Genomic DNA, 27,367 nt, shown 5'->3' with positions numbered 1-27,367 from the left:
CAATGACTCTGCAAAAGAAAAGAATATGGATAGAAATGTATAATCCTATGTTGCTGTTCATTTCTTCACTGCTAGCTTTGTGTTAGCATTAATAACTGTGTATAAAATAAATAACCTTTTTCCATACGGATTTATGTTTTTGTTCCCTGATTGATAAGACTTGGAACAATTTATTAACAATCAAACTTGCATATTCTGATTACCTGGGGCAGTGAATGTCAGCTGGTGGCCTGCAGGACACACACAGTAGCGCACAGTTGTGGTTTCAACAACATCAACAGAGCCACCTGGGCCAGAGGCATCACCTTCCTCACATTAGCTTGTAAATGGCTAATTATGCTTGGAGACTGTCCAGGCAGCCTGCAGAGATGTACTTGTTATCCTCTCTTGTTCATTTGAAGTTTGGTTAGTACTATGAGTATTGAGATGTCAGAGCAACAGTTTGGGCCTTTTCAGGGTATGCCCCCTAGTTGCTTGCTGCAGTACAGTTAATGTGAGTCTGTTAATGCTGACAAAGGCTAACATGCAATTGGTGCCCAAGATAAAATATAAATTTTATTTTACAAGAGCATCTGACCCTCACAGTATCTGCTGAGAAAATTTTAGCCCATGGACAAATATAGTGGATGACTCCTGACCGAGGGTCTAAGTTGGGGTTAGATATACACACCTATATATTCCATGAAAAAATGCGAAGTTAAAGGATAATTAGAATATATTTACATTATTATTATGCAAATATATTTATAATATATTCGGCTCAAAGGTCACATCACACTGTTCTCCCCTACATGGACATGAATACGCTGCTTTTATAAGTTGAAAGTGTTAGTTGAGTCTGCTCGACTCCAACACTGGTCCTGTCTTTACTTGGTCAGTACTAAGTTAGGCATCACTATACAGTGCTATCAGAGAGTTATGTAAAACTATTTCTGGCTTGACACAAGTGGGTAGCTCTGCATCTTTGATGTGGAAGAGCTTTTTATGTTGGATGCCCTTTCAGACAACCCCAAAAGGCCATGTGTATCTCCAGCTGGAATCAAACCAGCAACCTTTCAATTGCCAATCCAATGTGTTAACAACTACACAATCAGTGGTGCACTATCAAGTAAAAACAATAAATACATTTTCATAAATTACATTTCATAAATACATTTCTTCCTGACATTGCTGGTTAGTCAGTGTGTCTTGGAGTCTGACTACCATGACTGTGAGTCAGATGCATAATGGACAAATACAAAATGTGTAAGATAAACATACCTCATCACACATTAATAAGCTGAGAACCACAGTAAGAAAGCCAGTAAGCAGCCTTCTTTCTCAGCCAGATGTCATGAACATATTTCATGAAAGCTGGATGAAGGATCGTCACCTGTTATGAATCAGACGAATCGTTAAATCCTAGTTTTATTATTAAAACTTCTCTTATCTTTTTGAAGTGAACGCACAATAAAATACTTTAAATCAGCACCACAGTGGCTAAAGGAAGCCACTATCTATTTTTGGTCGCATGGCTTTGTTCACGACCTTCCAAGCGCATAACTGTCAAGTGTGAGCGACTGGGAAAAACCATAACAATACCCGACAACGCCCAAAGTAAAAGTTTAGGTGCAGGTGGCTTGTGAAACGGCTTGCACATTTGTAGCAACGGTGGTTCGGCTAAAGCAGGTTAATAGTAAAACCAACTGTATATGAGATTTGCCAGTTCAATGAGTAAAATCAGCTGACTTTGTGGCCTGCCTGAATTAATGGTAGCTTAAAGTTATTACTGGATTTCTTTGATATCAATATCCCTGATTGTTAAGGTAAAACTAAAATACTCCTTGTTAGCTTTCTTTTTTGAGTTGGGAATACAATAACGTTAATTCAAAGCACAGCGTTATTTGCTGAATGGTAGTGATGGCCCGCTTGTATGGGGTTACAACGATGCAACCTTAAAACTAAACTGAAACAAATATTGAAACTGAAAAATAAAGTCCCACCGATCGTCGCACAAGCTGCTCCATCTGGCGATCAGGCAGCTGGTCCTTCTCTCTCATGCCTGGCTTCTACGTGCTCCTTCCTGGAGTCTGGGCCTCGCGCCATATGGGTGCTGAGCCAGATTTTTTAACAAGTCCTTTCAACAGGTGACTGCTATTACTCATTGTCTAACCAGTCCACAAACTGGGAGGGATTTGCTTGTCATGTCAGTAATGTTGGAAACTTTATTCCACCTTTCACTATCCCAAGCTCTCTTGCAAAGTCCAAACAGTCGGTTTTGTGCCGTCTAGGATTGTCCAGTGTCATGACAGACAGCCAATTGGATCCTCTGCCTCAGTGCTAGTGTAATTGGGGTCTTCCACTTGACTTTTTTGTTCCATAACCCCCGGGATCATTTAAAAAATTCCAAATGACTGTCTTATGGCGTCCCTGTATAAGGGCATGATCCATGGGGACGCTGCAGGGACACGCTGGAGCTGCATCAGTAATTGTGCCTCGCCTGCTTAAGAAGAATTAACTGGGTTCTGAATTGTCGTTGTTGTTGTTATGTCCAGGACGCCGCTGAAAATCTGCGTCCATTGGTGTCTGTGAAGATGACAACCGGGAATACAGGAAAATGTGGTCGGGTCCATCATGCATAGTCGACAGTGGTGCTGAAACTCAGGATTGGGGCATGGCGGAAACACGAGTGAGCCAGCAAGAGGAGGCGCTGGCCCAAACGGTAGCCAAGCTCGCGAACATTTGCTACCACAGTTTAAGCATTGCTTTCAATAAATTGCATTCTCAAAAAAGTGTTTTGTCCCTCTCCCATTTCTTCTTGTTGCATGTTGAAGCTCTACTTGGAACCTTGTTAAGATCCAACCATGCAAAATATGATTTATTTATTTATTTTCACCATTTTTCAAGTAGTCTTACACTTTTGATCTGGACTGTATCAAAGTACTTCAGCTTCCTACCATCGCCACACCATGTTTTCTGCAGATATTTATACATGCAAAGGTTGGACATAGACACCATGACATAATCCATTCATTATTATAAATCTGATTGTGAAGTGTTGTAGAACATCTCCAAACCTTCTGTTCTGATGGAAGCATCCAGTATGAGTGTAGAATATATTCAATAACTTTTTAGCAACAAACATATATACATAGTTTCTTGATAATGAACAAGTTACAGGAGTTTAATGTGAATGGCATGAATTCATGATTGATACTAAATGGCACTGTACCCATTCATGTCTAATCAGGTAATGGAGTGAAAAGTGACAAACTGAAAGCAGCATTGCATTTTGTATTCATTTTATTTTGGAGACAAAATGTAGACATGCTACATAGAAGAAATATTCACCAGCAATTTTTTTCAAGTCCAAGTCAAGTCTCAAGAGTCTAATGGATGAAACTGATATTCTATTGACCAATTAGTCTCTCTAACACTTGTAAAATGTTATGAATTATCTTATATGACCTTTGCTTTATTGATGTACAACAGCATTTAAAATGATAAGTGCATACTCACTCAGGGTTGTTGCAATAAACAGAATTTGGGGTCTAATCCTACCTGCCTCACACAGCAATTCATGACAAGGTCTCAAGACTCGAATCCCAAAACTTTGGTTTGGTTTTTGTTTTGGTCAGGTCTAACTTGCGATTGCAAGTCGCCATCTCTGCTACATAGTGCTTAATAATTGTCATAGATTAACACAGAGGTTCCCAAAGTGTGGGGCCTAGATGTTAGCTCTTTATACAGTAAAGTTACAGTGGGATACAAATAATATCAGTCTGAACCACAATTTGTTCCCCCAGTTCAAATCACGGACAAACAGTATCCCACAGCTGTTTATGTTCTTGAACCCATTTTGCACAGAGAGGCATTTTTTAAAAAATGTATTGATGGCAATGCTGAATATTATTACACAGGAAAAAAAAAACTACACGTGAAATAATTACACCATGACGCCTTTCTAAATGGAGTTACTGTCCCTCCATTTAGAAAGGGTGTGTGTAAGCATATAAAAACTCAACATAGTTAGATTAACAGTAACAGTATTTTGTCTATATCTGCCAATAAAAGTTTGGGAACCACTGGATTATCTCTTGAGGTCTGAGTCTTCATTACTAACAATCCCAAACCGTGCATGTCAGTTTCAGTAATTGTGTTTTTTGCTGTTTGGTTTTGCTGGTCACAGATTTTTTTTTTAGAACTAAATTTATTTATTCTTACGGAGTTATGGTTATCACTGACGATGACTTGAAAATGATGAGGAGACGAATGAAAAAGTAAAGGAAATTACCATCCTTTAAAAAAAACTATTTTCTTCTTCATGTGTAATTTAACAATCATTTTATATTCTTCTTCTCCTGGGTGGCCTCCTGTTTTTAACCGTTTGTTTTTAAGGATTTCAAAGTAATGGCTCCAGTTTCCCTCGCTGTCTGCTCCAAACCCAAAGACATTAACCTAAAGAAACAAAGTTTTTACAGTCATTAAGTCTTTAGTATTGAACTTAAATAAATGTTGCCACAAATTGCACAGGAATTATGAAAACCTCAGTCATGGAAAAAAAACTTTCCAGAGTTTTTTTTTATTCCTCTTTAGGCATAAAAACCCCCCAATGTAATTGAAATTTTCTTTATGAACCATTTTTTTCATGGAGTTACAATTCAAAGAAACATGTAAATATACTGTATATATGTCAAAGCACTGACAAAAATGTTGAACCTAGTTCTGGAACACTAAACTATTATTTTCTACAATTGAAAAAAACAAAAACAAAACAAAGGCATAATGGAGGCATGGGGCACACGACACAGGAGCTCTAGTTTTCCACTACAACTTTATTCACCTCCACACATCAACTCAGGATATCGCACCCAAACACAACAGAACATCTCCTCCAAGCTTGGGTGGAAGTGAAGCCCTCTAGTGGGTCACCACACATGCCCCACCCCCCACCCCTGCCCTCGCAAAAACCCAAAGAAAATGTCCACTAGTCCAGGACCCAGGGCTTAAACAGTCCAGAACGGCTGAGATGGGGAGTCAGAGAACTGGCTGTGGGCTCACCGGGCCGGGAAAGACAGGCTGAACCTTCCATTGGCTGGACGAGCACCGGGGGTGCGGAGCAATCTCCGAGGAAGGGTCAGAGTCCAACTGTCCGTCAGCAACCCTGGGGCCCGGGCCGGCATCAGTGGAGCTTCCTGTAGAACATGAAGTCCCCCGAATTCCAATAAAAAATGCTTGGGACTGTTTCAATAACCCAAAACGGGCCGTCATAAAACGGACGTAAGTGGGGCTGATGGGCATCATGCCAAACAAAAACGAAACTAGAAGAGCCCAGCAACAGCGGAACAAAAATGTCTGGTAGAGAGTGGTGCGCGGGGCCAGGCACAGAAAAGGTGCACGATGCACAGCAACCATGGATGACTGTCCCACACTGGCGTGTCTTCCAGCACGAGGCCCGTCTGCGAGGACCGAAGGGCAAGGACGGCCGGGTCGGTGCACTGCTCCGCAGCCATGGCAGCGTAGTCGTCACCGACTGTCTGTCCCGCCAGCGACCAGGTTGGACTTGCCAGCCACGTGCTGAATGTCCGTAGTAAACTCCGATATGGCCGCCAACTGACACTGCTGGCACGTGCTCCAAGGATCAGAAACCTTGGACATGGTGAAGGTCAGAGGCTTATGGTCAATGTACGTGGTAAAACTGGGACCCTTGCGGAAAAATCGAAAATGTTGTGTTGTGAGATGGAGAGCCAACAACTTTCTGTACGTAACACTGTACTTACGCTCAGCATCTCGGAGCGTGTGACTGAAAAAGGCAAGGGGCTGCCAGACGCCGGAGACCCGCTGTTCCAACACGGCGCCCAACGCTACATCCAACGGGTTGATGGCCAATGCGATCTCCGCTGATCGGGACAGGTGTGCCAGCAGAGCAGCATTGGCCAGTGCTGACTTCCCCACAGAAAACACACAGATGCGGTCTGGAGACCAGTCAACAGGGTCTTTAGACGTTTTACCTTTTAAAACAGCGTAGAGCGGTTGTAACAGGTGAGCGACCCGGGGAACGAAACGATTATAAAAATTGACAATACCCAGGAACTCCTGCAACACCTTAACTGAGGTGGGACGCGGAACAGCTGTGACAGCCTGAACCTTGTCTGACAATGGGACCACACTGTCAGCGGAGATGCGGTGCCCCAGGAAATCCAGGACCGGCAAACCAAACTGGCACTTGGACGGGTTGATGATCAGGCCATGTTCCACCAAATGCTGAAAAACCTGGTGCTGGCCCACCGACCTGCTGGCCACCAATATATCATCCAGGTAGACGAAAACGAAAGGCAGCCCCACAAAACAGAGTCAATCAGGCATGGAAACGTCTGAGCGGCACCTTTCAACCCAAATGGCATGCGCAGGAACTCCAACAAGCCAAAGGGAGTGATGATTGCGGTTTTAGGAACATCCTCAGCGCGTACCAGCACTTGGTATTACTGACCCCTGCACCAAATCGATTTTGGAAAAAATCGAGGTCCCAGCGAGATGGGTGGAAAAATCCTGGATGTGGGGAATCGGGTAACGTTCGTTCTCCGTAACGTTATTTAAATGTCGAAAATCCCGGCACGGTCACTACCGCCTGTCCGACTTGGGCACCATGTGAATGGGAGAGGCCCAGGCACTGTTCGAATGCTGCACAATGCACAGGCACTCCATGGCCGCAAACTCCTCCCGGGCAACAGACAGCTTCGCAGGATCGAGGCAATGCATGTGCAAAAACACCGGAACCAACCATGGGATATGGGAATGCTCAACCCCTTGTTTCGCTGCAGAAATTAGGAGTTAACAGTGACGGAAACACAGCAAACGCTGAAACACGTCCCCAGGGGCTACCAAATTGGCCAAGATGAGGGGGTTAGCGGCCCGGATAAAACAGGGCAGCGAAAAGAATGACAGAGCGTTAATCAAACGTCTGTGAGTAAAATCGACTAACAGCCCGTGAGCAAGAAAATCAGCGCCTAAGATAGGCACTGAGCTGGCATCAACAACAAAGTTCCACTGGAATTCCCGACCGTGGAAACTAGCAGTCACTAACCTTTCCCCATAAGTTGCAATAGGAGAACCATCAGCTGCGGTCCATGTCCTTACTTGCGATTGATTTAAGTTGTTACCATGCCTAGATATTGCTTTACTCATCCAGACAGTTTCTGTTACTTGTCTGGTTTATTCACGATGAAAGCACAATGTCACCCAATTACAACAGACCTTAAGAAGATATGCAAATTGTACTCTGACTGTCCACTGGGTGACCAGGATAAATTTGGGCTCCACATGTTATCTACAACAGTTGTTCCAATGGACTGTGTTACTAGCTAAATCTGTGGCAGCAATGGCATTTGCAATCCTGATGGTGTGGTGGGAACCGCAAGATCATCTCAACGGTGGCTATTTTTGTCACGTGAATACAACAGGATTCTCAGCCAAAAATAAGCACAAAACTTTATATCCCAGTCTGGATTCTAAAATAAGGCCTGTTTCTCATGATAACTAATTGCCTGTTCTTGTACTGTCACATGATGCATTAGATTCTGTAGAACATTACGAGGAACACAGTCACGGTGCATCTGGTTACAATCCAGAGTCATCAGATCTTTATTACGTGCCTGATGACTATTTAGAACCAGAGACTTTTGCACAAGCAGAGCTGTACAATATCGTTCATGATCTAAATCTGTCAAAAGACATAGGAGAACTTCTTGCCTTTGAGGCTTAAGCTGAAGCATTTGCTTGCCAAGGATGTTACTGTAAAGAGGTCAAAGTCATAACTTGACAGCATTCTTCACTGCTGATGACTCACTGTGGTATTGTCATGACGTCAACGGACTCTTCAGCAGTTTGTCACAAGAGCATGTTCCAAGACACAAGAGCTGAATGTCATCTCTGCAATGATTCTTCACAAAAAAGCTTGAAGGCAGTCCTACTCCATAATGGAAATGCCAGACCAAGTGTGCCGATTGCCCATTCGGTTCATCTAAAGGAGTCCTATGACAACATGAAGACACTGCTTGAGTCAGTTGCATATAAAACTCACCAGTAGTGATCTGTAGGTGACTGGTATGTTGATGGGAATGCAAGCTTTTGGGAAGGCAAATCACCAAATACTGCCGTTTCCTGGGCCTGTGGGCAGTCAATCTACTGTGTCAAGCGTAACTGGCAGCCACTAGATGCCTATGTCAAGTTTCTGCCTCTGGTTGAACTGCATAAAATATTTTTGCCACCTCTCTATATCAAGAAGCTTAATGAAGAATCTTGTCAAAGCCACGGGCAAAGTGAACTCACTACATTTTCAGTACTTTGCTGAAAAGTTTCCAAACATAAGTGCTGCGAAATTGAAGCAAGGGATATTTGTAAGTGCGCAGATCAAGTCAGTTTTGCAGAATGAATGCTTCAAAAAAACTCTCAACAGCAGAGTTTGAAGCTTGGGAGGCATTCAAGTGGCTCTGCGAAAACTTTGCGGGCATCCACAAGTCTGCTACATACAAGGAAGGAGTTCAGCATCTGCTTGATTCCTACCAGAAACTGGGCTGTCGCATGTGAATGAAAATACACTTCCTACACTCACACTTCTGAATCCTTTCCAGAAAAAGCGCCTCGAGGCATAGCTGGACTAGCCATTGGGCATACCGGGCATTTGCCCGGTGGGCCGATGGTGATTTTTCGTTTTTATTGGCCGATGATTTTTTTTTTTTTTAACGGTATAAACAATGAATGGTGGTGGATTGGCCAGATGCTGGCCGATGTGTAAAAATAACTCAGTTGTTTGGTGGTGGCTATGGTGGAGTTTCCACAGAGGCCAGCAGGTGGATGAGGGTCCAAGTGTCAAGTTATGACCTGCAGTCTATCTGGGTCAGATATAAACCAAGTTTAGGTGTAGTTTATTTTCGGTTTGCTGACTTTTTAAATTTAGTTACAATAACTGGTACTGCGTACTAGCTAGCATGACGGAGTTTCTATGCTGCTGGGCTGATAGTGAAGTTTATTTTGTTCATAAGTTTAGTTAGTAGAGTTGCCAACCGTCCCGTAAAAAACTGAATGGTCTCGTATTCAGAGAAAACGTTTCGCATTGAGCTGAAAAGGAACGCAGTTTGTCCCGGATTTCAGCTAGAATGGAAAAAGACACAAAGCTGGAGTTACTCTGTCTTTATGCTGTAAGCTGCTCTCATTCTCTCTCCCTCCCTTTCCTGTAGCTACTTTAATCATGAAACTGACCAATGATCAGCTGATCGGCTTTTCTCTCTTGTTTGTTTATCTCCCACTTTGCGCCAGAAAGAAGAAACCAGCGATGTCGCGCTATAAACAACAGCATGATCAGCTGTTGTTAGAATTTATTTAATATTTCTTAGTATCAGCTGATGTTTGCTGGAGTCACAGCCGTAAAAGCAGCTGGTCATGATATCGGTTTGGATATGTGGTGAGAGGGAAACATGAAGATGAAACCAGGAGAGATCCCTGCTGAATCATCAGACCTGAACAGGTGACGGAGAAACAGGTTAATCTTTAAGGTGGCATGAATGAGTTGATGGGAAGTTATGAACTGTTTCTGAGAGACAAATAACACCAGGATCCTTTTCTAAGTAGCTGACAGCTAGTAACTGTGCCGGGGTGGGTCCAGCAAAGTTTTGCCAGGGGGGCAGGTAGGGCATTAAGAGGGAAATGGGGGAGGGGGGCACAAAGAAATACTTTTCTTTTGTATTCTCATTTAAAATGTCAAGCTTTTATTAAATAATTATCTGAATCTTACAACCAAAGTTTTTATCTGATGTAAAATGTATAGAAATCATACATATACCAACAGGACAGTGTATATCACTGTCACAACAGTGTTTGTTTTCATTCAAAGGCTTTATGGCTTTAATACCTGGTGGGCCGGTACAGTACAGTGGTAGCTGACTGACACTGGTCATTATATCTATGACACAGTGTTTGCCTATCTGACTTCGCACTGAAAATTTACTTGATTGGTGCCCGCCGTTTAATAAAAAAATGCATTCAAGTCTATTGCAAATGAATATTACTAATAATTCAAAAAGTTCATGTGACTGAAGTCAGCATGAAAAACTGGTTTAGAAAAGTGTTTTGTGCTTTCTGATGATTACAAAAAAAATTTTGTTGACCTATGTCTTTTGTCTGACATAAAGAAGAGGAAGGTTACAAATGTTCTTTAACCCCTCTGATTTGCTATCATCCTCTCACATCATAACACCCCTTATCTCCACTTCCAATCTATGTTGCATTAACAACAGAGATGTGCAGTATCGCATTCCGGATACTTTTTTCAAGTAATGAGTAACGTAAGGGATTACTATTACAAAAATGTAATTAAATTACTGTTACTTTCCTGTAAGCACGCTGTGTTATTGCGTTACTAAACTGTCATGATTTTGTTTGTGAAAGTGTCTCATGACAATGCCGTAAGCATGTGCGACACCCGTGGCAGCAATAGACATGTGTAGATCAACAATAGATCATAAGGAGTGTGGGAGAGACTATGACCTTGCAGCGTTTAAAGTGTGGACATACTTGCATTACTTTAAGTTTTATTCTGTAAAAAGTGACAAAAACATTAGTGTCCGCTGTACACTCTGTGTGGGAAGAAAACTTCTTTCTTCAGCGAAAGATTAAACCTCGAATCTGAGCAAGCACCTAGCACGCTGCCACAGGAATGTTAAATTCACAGAGAAACCCCCGGATCCTCCCACTGACATGACCGCTGCGGCACCTGGCAAACCTCCACCCGCCACACTCCTGCTAAACAGGTGACAATAAATTTAAGAGCGACAGGACTCAGTGCTGCTGAATCTTTGATTTTATTTATTTTTTGCTGTGTTTTACTTGCATTCCTTGCAGTCAAATTTAAGTTTTATTTTTTCTAGCAAGCCCTAAATTAATCAGGCAAAAGCTAGATGCAACATTTTTGCACTGCTTTGAAAAGTATTAGAATACTGTATGTTAAAATATTATATAAATGATAACTCATTTTTTACTGTTAAATACATATTTCTTAGGTTAACCAGCTGAGTGAACATGTTTGTAACTCCATGAAAAATTACCTGACATCCACAGCTCCTTTAACATCCCGAGATCCACTGACGAAACTGTTAGTATTAAATAATCCCCATCCTCCTTTTTGTTTTATCACTGCCACTGGCATCATCTCTAATCGACTCAGATTGTAAATGCACCAGTATACTGTTGACAGTATTTCTATCACAAGTTGAACTTGAACTTTACAAAATATAGCGATATTAATACATATGACGGCATGCTTTGCTGGCACATCAGAATATATTATTTCGTGAAAGTTACAGCTTCATAGCAGTTACAGCAGTATAGAAACAGTATTTCTATAAGTTGGCAATATGAATACATATTTACAATAGCATTCTTCATTAAAGCTGCATCAACCTTCCACTTAAGGAGCTTCAAGATTACCATTTTTCATGCTTGAAATATATTCAGAAGTGCTTTCTCTTGCAAGTGTACTCCATAAACTACAGCTTCTTAATCAGTTTTTCTTCGAGTATGTCTATAATGTAGAAGTAGATTGTGTAAGGTGAACATACCTCATCACACATTAATAAGCTGAGAACCACAGCAAGGAAGCCAGTGGATGGATAAGCAGCCTTCTTTCTCAGCCAGACATCATGAACATATTTCATGAAAGCTGGATGAAGGATCGACACCTGTTATGAATCAGACAAATCTTTAAATCTGAGTTTTATTAATTGTTCTTTTATGAAGTATATGCACAATATACTAATATACAAAATACTTTAAATAAGCACCACTGTGGCTAAAAGAAGCCACTATTAGTGGCATGGCTTTGTTCAGTGACATGCATGACCTTCCGAGCACATAATTGTCAAGTATGAGCAACTGTGGAAAACAATAACATACCGGATGCAGAACAGAGTAAACAACAAATACTGCAACAAAGTAAAGGCTGAGGGGTGGGGAGAGCCATTGTGAGGGGGGGGGGGCATTACTGGAAAATGTGATGAAGCATATCTTGCCTTAGGCTTCACCTACTCCAAAGGCATTGGGAGCACCCGCTGGGCTGTCCAAATCGCCGACAAACAGTATCCAACATTCTTGATTTTTAGTGGGAGCATACATAATTCTTATTTTAAAAAATTACATTTATTCCAAATGACGACTTTGATGTCGGGATTGGTTTGTGAGAGCGTCTGACGCCTCTGTCTTTCTAAATGGGGGACAGTGACTGCGTGTGTCTATGTAAGCATGCATGCCTGAATTAATGGTAGCATAAAGTTATTATTGGACTTCCTGGGCATCAACATTTGCCAGTTTTGTTAAGGTAAACCTAAAATACTCACCAAATCTTTGTTAGTTATCTTGTTAGAGTTTGGAGCACCGTTTTCCCTGTTGAAAAGAAAATATATTGTTGAATTTGTTAAAGAAATTATTGTTTAACAAACAAATGCTAATAATTACCTAAGACTTAAGAATCACAATAAGATGTTCAGTTGTTCATAAAACAATTTATTTAACTTTTTTCCATGTAAAAAAAAAAAGAGTTGCTGCTAGCTATGTGAAAAACCAGAATATATCATAGGAATATATTTTAATATCAAACAGCTCTTGGGGAGTGGGGTGTCTCAAAATTGTGTTTTAATATTTCCTGTTTATTAGCCCACTAAAAAATGTGCAAATTGTTAAAGAAAGTGGATATGCAGCTAAAAGTAATAGTATTACTGCTTCAGCTGTAAGTTAAATTACTCCCAATGGTCCCAACGGCAACTAGAGAGCAGATTTAATGGGGAGATGCAGTGCCTGTTTTAGGGAAACATGGTTTGAAGCTAGGCAGCACGGTGGCACGGTGGTTAGCACCGTTGCCGCACAGCAAGAAGGTCCTGAGTTCAATTCCAACACCAGACCGGGATCTTTCTGTGTGGAGTTTGCATGTTCTCCCCGTGTTTGCGTGGGTTCCCTCCGGGTACTCCGGCTTCCTCCCACCGTCCAAAGACATGCAGCTTGTGGGGATAGGTTAATTGGATAATCCAATAGGTGTGAATGTTCGAATGAATGTGAGTGCGAATGGTTGTCTGTCCCTGTGTGTTAGCCCTGCGACAGACTGGCGACCTGTCCAGGGTGTACCCTGCCTCTCGCCCTATGACAGCTGGGATAGGCTCCAGCGCCCCCCGCGACCCTGAAAAGGATAAGCGAATGGATGGATGGATGGTTTGAAGCTAACATTCTGTCAAAGGCTTGACCACACATACAATGGGACAATGCAAGATGTTCAATTCATGACCCTTAGGAAATCAAGGCATTTTTGTATGCAGAAAAATGAAGTAGATTGTGAGAAAATGAATCAAAGATGAGCCTGGTAGAAGAATTGATGAAGAACACGTTTGTGTTTTCACTCTTTTTTTCTTATCTTTTTTTCTTTTTTTGCCTGTCCCGTTTGGCTCTTTTGCCATCAGGATTGTTGTCTAAAGGCGAGGAAAGATGCCCAACGGATTTACTTTATCAAATTGACCATCCCAGCCTTGCCGTAATGGTCTATTTGATTCACCTTTTATTGTTTATGGTAAATGGCCTGTATTTATATAGCGCTTTACTAGTCCCTAAGGACCGCAAAGCGCTTTACATATCCAGTCATCCACCCATTCACACACACATTCACACACTGGTGATGGCAAGCTACATTGTAGCCACAGCCACCCTAGGGCTCACTGACAGAGGCGAGGCTGCCGGACACTGGCGCCACCGTGCCCTCTGACCACCACCAGTAGGCAACGGGTGAAGTGTCTTGCCCAAGGACACAACGACCGAGACTGTCCAAGCCGGGGCTCGAACCGGCAACCTTCCGATTACAAGGCGACCTCCCAACTCTTGAGCCACGATCGCCCAGTTTATTTTATTTATTTTTTTATTTTCACTTGCTAGATACGGGACAGACTTGAATGAGGAAAAGAAAAGGGAGAAAGGAAGAGGGAGAAAAAGCAGCGGAGAAGAGGGACGGGGATAAAGGGCAAAAAAACAAAAACCAACTAAATAAGCAGACAAAAAAATACATATATCAATCACCCGGATCACTTGTTGAGAAAGAAAAAAGAAAACAAGCAGAAGAAAACGAGAGCAATACAATAAACAACATCACGATGATATATGGGAATATAACAGTAAATACTAAATATTAAACATTATTGTGCAGCACATAATATCGACAGCGCACAGTGTGCTTTGAGGTAAGAGCCAAAAAGGGTGTAGTTTGTGTGTGTGAGCACCCGTGTGTACACCTGTGAGCATGGACGCGCTTGTTTTTAAAAGGTTCCTTCATGTAATGATCTGCTAGAGGGTGTGGGTGTTTCCACTCTTTAAAGCAAGTTTCCCCATGAAACAGTTGTGGGAACACCCCAGGAAAGACACAGAACCACATATAGTTTCTTTTTTGGGGGTTCAGTTACCCATACATTAGGCTGGGATATGAGATATAGGCCTGATATTGATATCTCCTAATAGCTGCAGCATTGCTCATAAACTTGAGTCATCTGTGTTGGAGTAAACAAAGGATTTGTGTAGGAGATTATTTCACTGTGTCCAGTGTGTTTACCACCTTCAAATGCCTTCGCCAGTGTACATTTGTTTTCAAGCCTACAAATTACAGTGGCACTATGATCTGGATCCACTGACACCGTAAAATCCCCACCAGGGCAATATTGTTGTTTAAAGCACTTAAAAGTCTGATCATCAGCATTAGGTGGATAGATACTACCCCAAATAATCTTTTTCCCCTTTATGTCAGCTAACAAAACAATGACATTTTTTTAACATTTAGTTAAGTTATTTGAAGCATTTAGGATTTATAACATTCTATACATTTTACAGCTAAATGTATGGTGGCCCTGAGAGCCCAAACGGACTGGAACTTAAGGAAACACAAGCAATAAAAACACTGCAAAAGCATACAGAACACAACGGAAATAGGAAAAACAAAACAGAAATAGGAAAAAAGAAATCACAAATGGGAAAAACAAAAACAGAAATAGGAAAAAACATGATTCATATAATACTTATGATGGATTTTTAGGCTAATAGTTAGGGTAACACACTTGCCTTTCATCTTTTCTTTCCTCACAAAACCGATAGATCCTCCACTTCTTTTAAGTATCTCCCAGTGCAATACTTAGCATATTTTGGTTATTGCAAATTGTCTCCCCAGAAACACTTCCCTGGTGCTTTTGGAAATCTGTTTTTTCCTATTTCTTTTTTTGTTTTTTCTATTTCCGTTGTGTTTTGTTTGCTTTTGCAGCGTTTTTCTCATTGCTGGTGTTTTCTTAAGTTGCAGTCCGTTTGGCCTGTTGGGACCACTGTGTAAATGAGTTTAAGGGCCAGGAAAGAAAATTAAAATATATAATTTCAATGCCAAACAAAATATACACCATTGATCTGAACCCTTTAAGGTTTAACTAAATTTTGAACCTTGTTTAATTTGCTTGTTCAAACAGACGAACCTGGTTTGCACCTTTACTTATAGTTAGCTAAGAATGTATTGCAAAGCTATTAAAATCTGAAATTTCATAATGCCATTCCAGTACAGTAGCAGTACAGTTTCTAGCAACATAAGTTTTAAAAGAAATTGAAATATAATTAAAGTGAAGACAGAAGCCATGTTTGGCCTACCCTGGAATTAATGACTTCAGAAGCCACAAAAAGTCAGGTGTTTTGAATGGAAAAAACAAAAGATGAGTTTTGTTGTCCAATCTAGTAGAACTTTCTGGATACATGACACGATGAGTTGTTTTAGTTCCAACATCTCTTTCAAAACCTTTGGTCATCCCACGGTTGACTCTAAATAGTACAGAAGGATATATAAGTTTACATATTTAGCATTTTAGACACATTGTAATTTACATCACATTATATGCATAACAAAACATAACAAAACTTAGATTTTTTTGTGACATGAATCTAGGCTTTTCAGGTTTTGTCAGTGAACAGTGCTGTTGAAATTAGCTTTTGTGTTTTGTTTTTGTGTAATGATGGTTATAATGTGTGGGGATTATATCATTTTATATCATGTTGATTCCTTTCTATCTTTTTATTAAGCTTTGAGCAATGGCATTTGATTAAACATTTATTCCATTTATTAAACATACAGTTTCAATCATGTTATTAACACACATTTCATTTGTGCTCATGATAGAGTTAAGTATACAGTCTAATGAAGGTTAAAAATGTCGTTCAGCGTTATGTCTGAACTGATATATTGATGAAATGACTTGAATGCTGTGAATGAATGCCTAACATGCTTACATACACATAGACATGAAGTATAATTTCTAGGGTAAAAGTGAAAGACATCTTGCTTTGTCTCTGCTTGGCAACTAGTGATCCGAGGTCTACAGGAAGCATCTGGAGGAGCTGGACAACCATATAGGGAAAAATGCTGTTAAATACGGAAACTTAATGATAACCTATACATGTGATGTTTTGTCTAACGCGAGAAGGGGTGTTTACCCTGACATAATAAAACCATGCTGAAGTATGTTTTGACGGGAGATCTGGGTTGACAATATCGAGCTGTGTATCTTTCCACACATGTGTTTAATAAAATCATTGTTTTGACGCACTTGGACCAGTAGTCGTTTGTCTCACACCTCAATCACGAATCGGGACAAATGCCATTAAATTATTATTACCTTATCACAATATCATGGAAATCAATCAGGGGTCCATACTGGGATCCTCTCAAATTTCCAGAATTCCCCACCACTGCACATCTCCTGCAGCGATCAGGGCGAGGTTCTTCAACATCTGCAATGGGTGTTATTGTCTGAAACACATGTTCTAGTGTTTTATTGTAGACAGTGAAGTTTTGTTTTTCCCCCTGTAAGGGCTGAGAAAAAAGAATAAAGTTTTGCAACCTCAGATCACATCTCTTGTTCAAAACACATTTCGTCTTTAACATTATCCCTGCTAATGACAAAATATCTGCATTGTCTTGGAGCAACTGTGCGCAATAGTGTAATTCCCTTAGGGATTAATATTGTTCTGATTCTAAGTATTCCAATCATACAATATACGTACTTTCTGACTTTTGTCACTGTCAAAGTAAAATTGTTTTTATATAATGTGATCAGCTCCATGAAATGTATTCTTTTATTGATCACTAAGCAAATGTCTACATGACTTTTGACATGTACTTTTTCTGTGATAAACAACTAATGCTTCCTCTTTCTGTAAGAACATACAGATTTAGAAAAAGGGGAACCTCAGCTCAGAGTTCTTAGAATAAGAAGCTATTTGTTCACACACACACACAGACATACAGACAAATAACCCTAATTTCCTTCGGGATTAATAAAGTATTCTGATTCTGATTCTGATTCTGAAGTATAAATAAAGAACGCAGACAGTGATGAGACGCAGGTCGCAGGTTTTGCGTTCATGACTGCCCTCACGAGTAAAGACAACTGCAGTGTTTGTGTTTTCTAACTCAGGTGTCTTAGCTGAAGAACTACGGGGTGATTTTTAGAAATCCCCTGTCAGTCACAGAAACACAATATTCTAAAAATCATGAAATCAATTCAGTTTGATTCAATTTCAGTTATTTGATAGATAGCACCAGCATCTATTTCTAAGTGTCTTCAAGGATCAAACGTATTCACATTTGTGTTATTAATTATTGAGATATGTCTGTGAAGGTTCTCAATCATCCAGGTCATTGTAGTCTAAGGAGCTTGGGGGAAAAGCGTCTTCGATTTCTTTGAGTTGCTTGAAAACATTTCACTTCTTATCCGAGAAGCTTCTTCATTTCTAGGGTTAAATGGTGGAGAGTCCCAGATTTAAGACCCGTGGGAGTGTCCCCCAAGAGGGACATGGACCCCCTACTGATCCTCTACCTAATCACATGAGCCAAGGTGTGAAAACGGGTGTAGGTCACAATCAGCCAAGGTTTCGGGTAGCTCATTGTGAAACCTAACCCCACCCTATCATGTGATTTCCTGGGTGGGCGTTAAGGTGTCTGGGAAGGGATCTCAAAACTGGATTATAGATGGTAGACAGTTGGTGTCGTGAGCCACCGCCTCTGTTCAAAGATGGTCGCTCATAGTAGACATAGTTTTCCTGTGTGGTTTTCCCGAGTCTCCCTGCATCTCCCCTTTAAATGGCCTGTATTTGTATAGCGCTTTACTAGTCCCTAAGGACCCCAAAGCACTTTACACATCCAGTCATCCACCCATTCACACACACATTCACACACTTTAGGTACCACCTTTAGGTCTGTTGTTATTAGTTGTCTCCAGTTTAGGTTATCCTCAGGTTCTGTTTCATACCCACTGTATTTATGTTTATTTCACTTCCCTAATGAAACTCCCTTGCATCTGAAAGCTGTCTGCATCTTGGGTCCTTCATTAAAATCCACATGGCTTGCCCCATGAGCCATGACAGTAGGAACCAGCCACTGTGGACCCCGCTGCATTTAATCCATCCGAGGAGCTCCAGAGGGACGTCACCTACTCCGTGGAGCGGCTAATCAATCTGTCCCCGCAGCATAAGGGGAAAGCTATAGCTAATCGGCTACAGCGATTAGTTCCCGGTCTCCCCTGATTGCTCAGCTCACTTAATCCGCTCGCACAGGATTTTATTCTGAACGAGCTTCACCTTCGCTCCCCGGGCACTACCACTCACCCAGCCATTACCGCTTCGCTGCTCGGCCCGTCGGTCCAGCCTTCAAATGGGAAGTGGTGCTCACGCCGTTGTTGCCCCTCACCACAGTCCGACCCCGGGATTTTAGAGCAGCCGGCTTTGGTGAGTAAAAAGGACAATTTTTCTGTTTCAGACTTTGGACTATTTATTCGGGGGCTGTGTTTTGTGTGACAGGGAACAATAATAACTGTGGATTTCCTGGTTTCCCTGCGGCTGAGATTACTGAGACTGCCTTTTGGGGGCTACATTAAATTCTAATGACTGTTTTTGCTCTGTTTCCTTTGAGCCTGGAGCTATACTAACTAGCACTGCTAATTAGGGATGGGTATCATTTACGTTTTAGGTTTTATACCAGTACAAAAACGGGACTTTTGAAATGGTGCCGGTGCTTAAACGGTGCTCGAACCGGTGCTTAAAGAATGAAGAACACAAACTTTGTCCAAAAACCTCTCATGTTTTGCTGTTTTTTTGTAAAAAGACAACAATGTTAACCTTTTCTGCAGCTATAGGGGATTTATGGTATCACTCTTGGCTGGAAGCAGTGCTTAATCAATGGGGGGGAAAAAACACCAACTTTGTCTAAAAACCTCTCATGTTTAGCTGTTTTCTACTTTTCTTTGGTCATTTTAGCTTTTTTGGCCAGGGTGAAGGGAGTATCTGCCTTCAAACAACTACGACGGTGTAGTTCACCTTACGTGCATTAATTTAATAACATGGTTAGCCTACTCAACGTAAATTACACACGAACAACATTAAGCTACTGACCCAGAGAAGAACGGCTGCTGCTGCCATCATAATCCGTCATCATTTCTGTTACACTGGCAGGGCTACAGGCCAGGACTCACCTCTTCGGGTTTTTTGGGGATGTTGCTAACTCCGGGACTGATAACAGGCACTTCACGCGCAGTAGATGTGCTCGGTGTGAGGTCTCGCAGCAAGCTATCAAATAGGGTGCATTTGTCTGATTTTAAAAAAACGCTATGCGTCGCCAGGTGTTTCATCAGATTCGAGGTGTTACCTCCTTTGCACAGTATCACCTTAAAGCACTTGTTGCTGGCTGCTGAGTTTGCATCTTTTGCATCCCTCAGCTCAGTCTCCAGAAATCTGAGGTGATGTTGGCGTTCATGCCAAATTTCCTCAGCCTCCTCAGGAAATAAAGCCGCTGGCGAGCTTTCCTGATAGCAGTGTCTGTGTGAAGAGTCCAGGAGAAGTCCTCGGTGATGTTGACTCCAAGGAATTTGAAGCTGCTGACCCTTTCGACCTTGACACCGTTGATGTGGATGGGCTGGTGTTCCCTGACTGGTCGTTTCCGGTAGTCCACTATCATTTTTCTAGTTTTGCTGATGTTGAGAGTCAGGTTATTTTCCAGACACCACTCGTACAGTGCCATCACCTCCTCTCTATACGCCGTCTCGTCGTTGTCTGTGATGAGGCCTATGATGGCTGTGTCATCCGCAAACTTGATGATGATGTTGGACTCATGTTTAGCAACACAGTCGTGTGTGAACAGGGAATATAGGAGGGGGCTAAGCACACAACCCTGTGGCGTACCTGTGTTTAGGATGAGCGATGAGGAGGTGTGCTTACCGACTCTCACCACCTGGGGCCTGTTTGTGAGGAAGTTTAGAATCCATCTGCAGATTGGTGTTCCCAGCCCAAGGTCGACGAGCTTCGTGGCAAGTTTTGAGGGGATGATGGTGTTAAATGCCACACAAATATGTGGAACCAAATAAGCTCAGCATTTTCTTAGCAAGAGATCACACCTCAGGAAACCTGTCTTTGTCTATAGCTGCCGATAAAAGTCAACAAGAGAACACTGCCGGTGTTTTCTGCGGCACTCATCGTCACACTGCAGCTCAATGAGCTCCCGCTGAAGCTGCGGAGGAGCATCATCAGGTTCCATGGAGAAGGGAGATGAGAAAAGCAGCATGTCTTTTTCGATAGCTGCAAAGTCCTGAAAGCGTTTGTTAAATTCTCCAGAAAGAAATGCGATAGCTGTTGCGTAACTCTTCATTTGGACATTAATGTCCACTGGGAAACTGTCAATAACCTCTTTCAAAACTGGGAAGTGTGCGGTACAGGGCTCTGTTAGGGACAAGTGTCTTTGGAAAAGTTGCAGTTTGGTTCCAAAGACCTTGATGTGAGCATATAGTTGGCTCACCACTACGTCTTTTCCTTGAAGATTAACATTCAGCGCATTCAGATACTTCGTGATGTCAACCAAAAAAGCCAGATTTGCTAGCCATACAGGATCAGACAGTTCTTCCATTGGTTGTCCCTTCTCATCTAAAAACTGTCTGATTTCCTCTCTGAGAGAGAAAAATCGCTGTAGTGCAGACCCCTGACTTAGCCACCTCACATCATTGTAATAAATTACGTCACCATATTCAGCCAGGATGTCATGCAGAAACTGCTGAAACTGTTGGTGGTACAGAGCTTTAGAGCGAATACAGTGTTGTGTGCCAAGCAAACACTCAGAAATTCTTGCTTCTTCTCTGGGCAAATGTTCTCCACCATTTTCATGACACAGTGTTAGTGTCACAGAAATGGTTTATGTATAAAGAAGTTTAATAGATGGTTCCAGCAGTTAAAATGTTCTTGCTTGTACATTTCTGTGGACAATATTGTAAAGGTGCGTTTATCTTGTCACAAAGAACAAGTTTTGTTACACCGCTATTATCGCAAGGTTTTGGGCGTGATAATATAGGCTGTGAGCCCACGTTTAATAATCACGCTAAGGAGTTCAGCGAGCTATCTGCAAAGGCCTGGTTAGTCTACTAACTGTACAAGCTATTTGTCATTTGCTATAACTGTATTGTAATATTGTGAAAATTTGTAATGTATGGTGTTCTAATTATTTTATGTTTTAATTTAGAATGCACAGTAAGGTTATTGTTCTAGGACCTCCGAAGTGGCAGGCGGCCACGAGGTAATTTCTTGTTGTTAAAGCACAAGTGTTACTTTTGATAGACTGAAGCGCTTAAAGCCTTTGTGTTTTATGTTTGTAATTTTTTCACGGCGTTCAATAAATGCAGCGAAGCGCCCGTCTTGAAGAAGCCGTGCCTGTGTTGTCATTTCGGAGTTACACACAGTCTTTGACAAACGTACCTTCAGTGAAAGGTTTGCCATGTTTAGCTATTAACATAGCCACTTCGTAGCTGGCTTTCATGATATTTTCATGTGTCTCACAGACCCGCATGAAAAATCGCTGTTGCGAAGCCAGAGCAGCTTGGAGTTGCTTCACTTTTTCAGCGCGCTCACTCCCTGTTACCTTGTTATATGTTGCAGCATGTTTAGTCTCGTAGTGTCTCCTAATGTTAAAATCCTTAAACAAGGCAACAGTCTCTTTACAAATCAGGCAAACACAATTGCCTCGAATTTCAGTTAAAAAAAACTGCAATTCCCACCACTCCTGAAAGCGGCAGCTCTCACCATCAACCTTTCTCTTTTTTTGTACAGTCGCCATGGCAGAAAAGAGCAGAGAAAGGCGGGCTCGCAGCACAGGTGCAAGTAGCGGGGGGGGGGGGCGGTGCTGCCACCATGTGGTGAAAAAAGAATTACACCTTTAAATTCATGATTTATTTATTCAGACTTAGAAAGTTATAATTAGACTGAAGCTGTGGGCCACTTGGAATCTGACGGACTTTGGACATGCCTGGTTTATTAGGTGGTATTGTGGTGATTCTCTGGTTGGGAAATGGGTGTTCATTAGTGGTGTAACGGATCACGGTTGATCCGTAAGATTGGAAAAAGAAGAAAAAAAAGTATGTGTATGGTGCGCGTGGTGGGTCTGTCAAGCATTAGTTATGGCCAGCGCTAGCAGAGGAGTTTGCGGTATTTAAGCAGCCCTTTGCTGCCCAGTCCGACCGGGCTAAAGCTATTACAGAAGCTATTGGGGTGTTTAGCTGCAGACGTTGTGCAAAACAAGGGGTTTAAACTATGATGAATGTGCTTGAGCCACGCAGTGATATCCCGTTGCACGTCCGCTTTAGTGGCAAGATCGTTCCAAGCATGTATGAGCAGGAAAAGATTTAAGTTATGGCTGAACTGTCCCAGGCATCTTTTGTTGCTCTAACTACTACAAATGGGTGGACCTCCAGGGCAACGGAAAGCTACGTGACCGTGACAGCTCATTATATCACAGCGGAGTGAGATATAATGAGCGGTGTGTATTATTGTAGGGTCTACCTTACAATATAAAGCACCTTGAGGCGACTATTGTTGTGATTTGGTGCTTTATAAATAAAATTGAATTGAATTGAGTGGTAGATACAAAGCCCTATACTGCCCTATACTGTATTATAATGTTTTTTTTAATAATTGCGTGGAATGAGTCTTCAATTGAATGTTTTTAACAGGCAAAAAATACTTCTGACATAAACGGTAGTAACCAGACCGAAAAGCAGTGCACATTTCAGGGCTTTATTTCGGTGCTTTTTTTTTTACTGAGATGTCATACACTTTGGATTCTAGCCAATCATTTTACCTTAGCAAGCATAGTAGGTGGGGCCAGGTACGTACGTTCTTTTAGAGCAGAGCTACAGATTAAAAATGCCCAAGTCAAAAGTCTGGCTGTACTTCACAGCAAAAGATTCAAACTCAGCAGCCTGCAACAAGTGCTTTAAGGTACTGTGCAAAGGAGGTAACTCCTCGAATCTGATGAAACACTTGGCGATGCATAGCGTTTTTTTAAAAGCTGAGAAATGCGCCGTATTTGATAGCTTGACCTGCGACACCTCACACCGTGCACATCTACTGCGGGTGTGGTGTCTGTTATCGGACCTGGAGTTTGCAACATCCCTCAAGAACCCGAAGAGGTGAGTCCTGGCCCCTAGCCCTGCCAGTGTAGCAGAAATGATGACAGATGATGATGGCAGCAACAGCGTTCTTCTCTGCATCAGTAGCTTAATGTTGTTCGTGTGTAATTTACGTTGAGTAGGCTAACCACGTTATTAAATTAATGCATGTAAGGTGAACTAGCAAACACTGTCATAGTTACATGCGGCTGTCTTCTTGTTTGATGGCAGATACTCCCTTCACCCTGGCCAAAAAGGCTAAAATGGCCAAAGAAAAAGTGGAAAACAGCTAAACATGAGAGGTTTTTGGACAAAGTTTGTGTTCTTCATTCTTTAAGCACCGGTTTAAGCACCGGCACCGTTTCAAAAGTACAACAACCAGGACATCAAGGGCCAGATAAGAGCCATCACTGTTCATTATTTTCAATCTTAAACTCAGTTGTGTGTCAATTAAATCCAGGTAATGCAAGCCATTTCCAGGAATGGACTCTTCAGTTATGGCTGAAACATGGAGCATCTCTAATTGAAAACTGGGTGAGGGGGCTGTGAAGAGATCCTTTTAACACGTTTTTACACACACACACACACACACACACACACACGCACGGGTCCCCAAAAACAGTTGTCTAAAAAGGATGAAATTTTTTTGTCAAAAAAGTAAACCTTTTGGCTTTAACATGGGTGGGTGGCTGTAGCTCAGGTGGCAGAGCAGGTCAACCGCTAATCAGAAGGTCGGTGGTTCGATCCCAGGCTGCCTCCTGGTTGCATGCCAAATATCCTTGGGCAAGATACTAACCCCATGTTTGCCTACTGGTGGTGGTCAGAGGGCCCGGTGGCGCCGGTGTCCGGCAGCCTTGCCTCTGTCAGTGCGCCCCAGGGCAGCTGTGGCTACAATGTAGCTTGCTGTCACCAGTGTGTGTGTGAATGGGTGAATGACTGAATGTAGTGTGAAGCGCTTTGGGGTCCTTAGGGACTAGAAAAGCACTATACAAATGCAGGCCATTTAACATCCTATTTATCATCCTATTACATCACCATACTTCCATGATGATATATTTTGGGTCATATGATTATTTATATTGTTTATTATATAATTTTATGATATTCATAAAAATTATGACTTTCGTAAACCTTTATTACTTCCTTTATTACTTCTTCTGTCATACATCATTTGACGGCGGGTCATAAATCACTGGTTTGATACAAAGTACCTATTATCCCTCCAATTGGATACTTCCAATAAGGTTCAGATCTGGGACTCTCCACCAGTTGCTCTTAGAACTGAAGAAGCTTCTCAGATGAGTGGTGAAACTTCTTTTTTTTTCTTTTGTCATTTTAAAGCAGTGGTTCTTAACCTGGGTTCGATCGAACCCTAGGGGTTCGGTGAGTCGGTCTCAGGGGTTCGGCAGAGCCTCCACCACGGCTCATTTTGTGCACCAGTAAAAAACATATCTATGTCTTGAATTTGAAAAAAATCATATTTTATTTTTCACTAAAGAGGGGTTCAGTGAATGCGCATATGCAACTGGCGGGGTTCGGTACCTCCAACAAGGTTAAGAACCACTGTTTTAAAGATGTCTATATAAGTAATTGTATTTTACAATTCTTCAGCCAATTAGAAATACGGGTTGCAAGGATAAAGAGTTGAGTAAACATAAAAGAAAGAAAGATAAGTATCAAACAAGGTTTTTTAAACTTATCTAATCCGTAGCTAAATTACGGAGGAATATTTGTGTTGGTTTTTTGGGTGGAGGTAGCACACACTTGAATATACTGCTCTTGCTATACCAGTAAACACAGGTGTCATAAAATAAACAAGGGATGGGCAGTTAAAACAACTTTAACATGGCCACAGTGGGACAAAGGTTTATTGTAATATGTTTTCATTATTTACCTTCCACCAGTTGAAATCTTCCTCCAAGGGTTTATGTTTCTGTGACATAAAAGGTTTAGGAGATTCACTAATGATGTCATTAAACCAAGGATCACTGTCTGTTAGACATTTGTGACAGGCACAAAGTCTTGACTCCTGATGACAGAAGGTATATCCAGATAAATTCCATAAAAGGATGGAGACCAAAACAATTGCTGTGATACTCAGTAGTGGGGAAATGTGCACTCTGAATTTTCCCCTTTTGAAATACATCTTGATGGAGTTCCAATCTATGAACAAATACAATGTGAGTGAATGTGAAAATTAGCACTAAGCCTTTAAGAAAACAGTAACAGAAATGATAACTCTTTAATTAAAATTATTTATAGTTGGCAGCATATTAAGAGCACTGCACTGGAAGGCAGAAAAATCAGATAAACATAGAAGGTTTAATGTCCTCTTGTATTTATGGTATTTGCACAGATAGCATTTACCAGCATAAACCAGCTGCTACTCCTGAGCACATCACGGTGTGTTGCCTAAAGTTGAATCAAATAGCATGACAGCCAACAGAAAGGAAAACACAGAACTTAAAATACTTTCAGAGTCTGTCGGTTTGTGTAATTGCATGAATTACTTGTGCCATTGTAGTATTAACTCTATTGCTGATGAATAACCTAAAATATCATCTCTAATACATATATATATATATATATATATATATATATATATATATATATATATATATACATACATACATACATATATATATATATATATATATATATATATATATATATATATATATATATATATATATATATAGACACACACAAACACACACATATAGTGAGAGAAAAATACATTTGGGAAACTTAATGACTGGAGGTTCAGTACAGATTAGTGTGAGATGAGACAGAGTGTAAATTTAAGGTGTCTTACCAGCAAAAAGATGAAATTACAAAAGCAGGAATATGAGTCAAGAAGAACCTGTATGATACATCTACCAAGCTATCTATGTAGCTATCAACAAAAGAGGAACTTTTCAAAAGGAGAGGGAGGGAGGGGTTATGGACTATGTGCAAACAGTTATTGGGGTTGTGTCTGACTTGTGAATTGCCACACAACTGTTGCACACAATTTAAATGTTTTATGTAAACCCACAAAACATACACACACAAATATACATACATACGTATAAATATATAATCTATTAGCCTGTTACTCAGCAGTAATTAGCTGAAATTTGTGTCCATGCTTTGCACCATAACATTTTATGAATACTTCTTACTAGAGGATCTTTCTCATTAGCTGAAAATAATTCCACCCTCATATATGGTCATATCTCTAAAAAAAACTCTAACTAAAAAAAACCATATAGAACATTGTGGGTTAAAAATATGCAAAAAACACTGAAAATTCAATGAGGCTAAAAGAACGCATATGACCAAGTCAAAAAGTAAGAGAAGCTGTATAAATAAAGCTACCACTTTCTGCCAAAACAGCTAAAGGTAAGTAGAGAATGTTATAAACAAACCATAGTCTTTAATCTAGAGCATAACAGATAAATATTCAATTACACTACTCGTAAAAAAGAAAAGAAAGACAAAGTTAGTACAAAAATAGTGATCCTTTGTCGCACCTCAGCCGCTGTCTTAAGTTGAAGCTTTCGAGATGAAAATATTTGCATAAAGTACACATTATGATATTTGCTGTTGGCTGATGCTGATCACTAGTGTGATAACTGTGTGAGTTATCTCAGGCTTGCGGAACATACATGATATTTAATGTTAATTTTATAGATATCAGAGGAGCATTTTATTGATATTTGTATATATATTTGACCATTTCAGCCCTTTGGTACTCCTTCCATTATAACAGTTAGAGTAAATCATTTAAAGTGCCATTGAATTGGCCTTGGATGTGTACATTAATTCCCTCTAAAGAAATTTCAGATCTTTAATTTTAAACTTGAAAGCGTTTATACATTTTG

At 41.0% G+C, this 27,367-nt stretch overlaps 1 protein-coding gene and 1 long non-coding RNA gene across 2 annotated transcripts in view; one reads left to right on the top strand and one right to left on the bottom strand.

The window, feature by feature from the left end:
• LOC143414659 (uncharacterized) overlaps window positions 1-27,367 on the top strand; it is a 188,373-nt gene that overhangs the window by 43,185 nt on the left and 117,821 nt on the right. The gene's annotated exons all lie outside the window — the stretch shown is intronic.
• On the bottom strand, window positions 3,265-25,645 carry LOC101484048 (CMP-N-acetylneuraminate-beta-galactosamide-alpha-2,3-sialyltransferase 1). Its single transcript, XM_024798495.2, has 6 exons — window positions 25,396-25,645; window positions 16,698-16,894; window positions 15,679-15,846; window positions 12,366-12,411; window positions 11,592-11,711; window positions 3,265-4,437 (listed from the first exon to the last, which is right to left on the bottom strand). Exons 1-6 carry the CDS (start codon window positions 25,441-25,443, stop codon window positions 4,270-4,272), a joined length of 747 nt encoding a protein of 248 aa, XP_024654263.2. The 5' UTR covers window positions 25,444-25,645; the 3' UTR covers window positions 3,265-4,269.

Source organism: Maylandia zebra, linkage group LG22, assembly GCF_041146795.1.
Source record: "Maylandia zebra isolate NMK-2024a linkage group LG22, Mzebra_GT3a, whole genome shotgun sequence".
Taxonomy (NCBI): domain Eukaryota; kingdom Metazoa; phylum Chordata; class Actinopteri; order Cichliformes; family Cichlidae; genus Maylandia; species Maylandia zebra.
The sequence above is the reverse complement of the archived record's forward strand: the minus strand, read 5'-3'. Positions and strand labels throughout refer to the sequence as shown.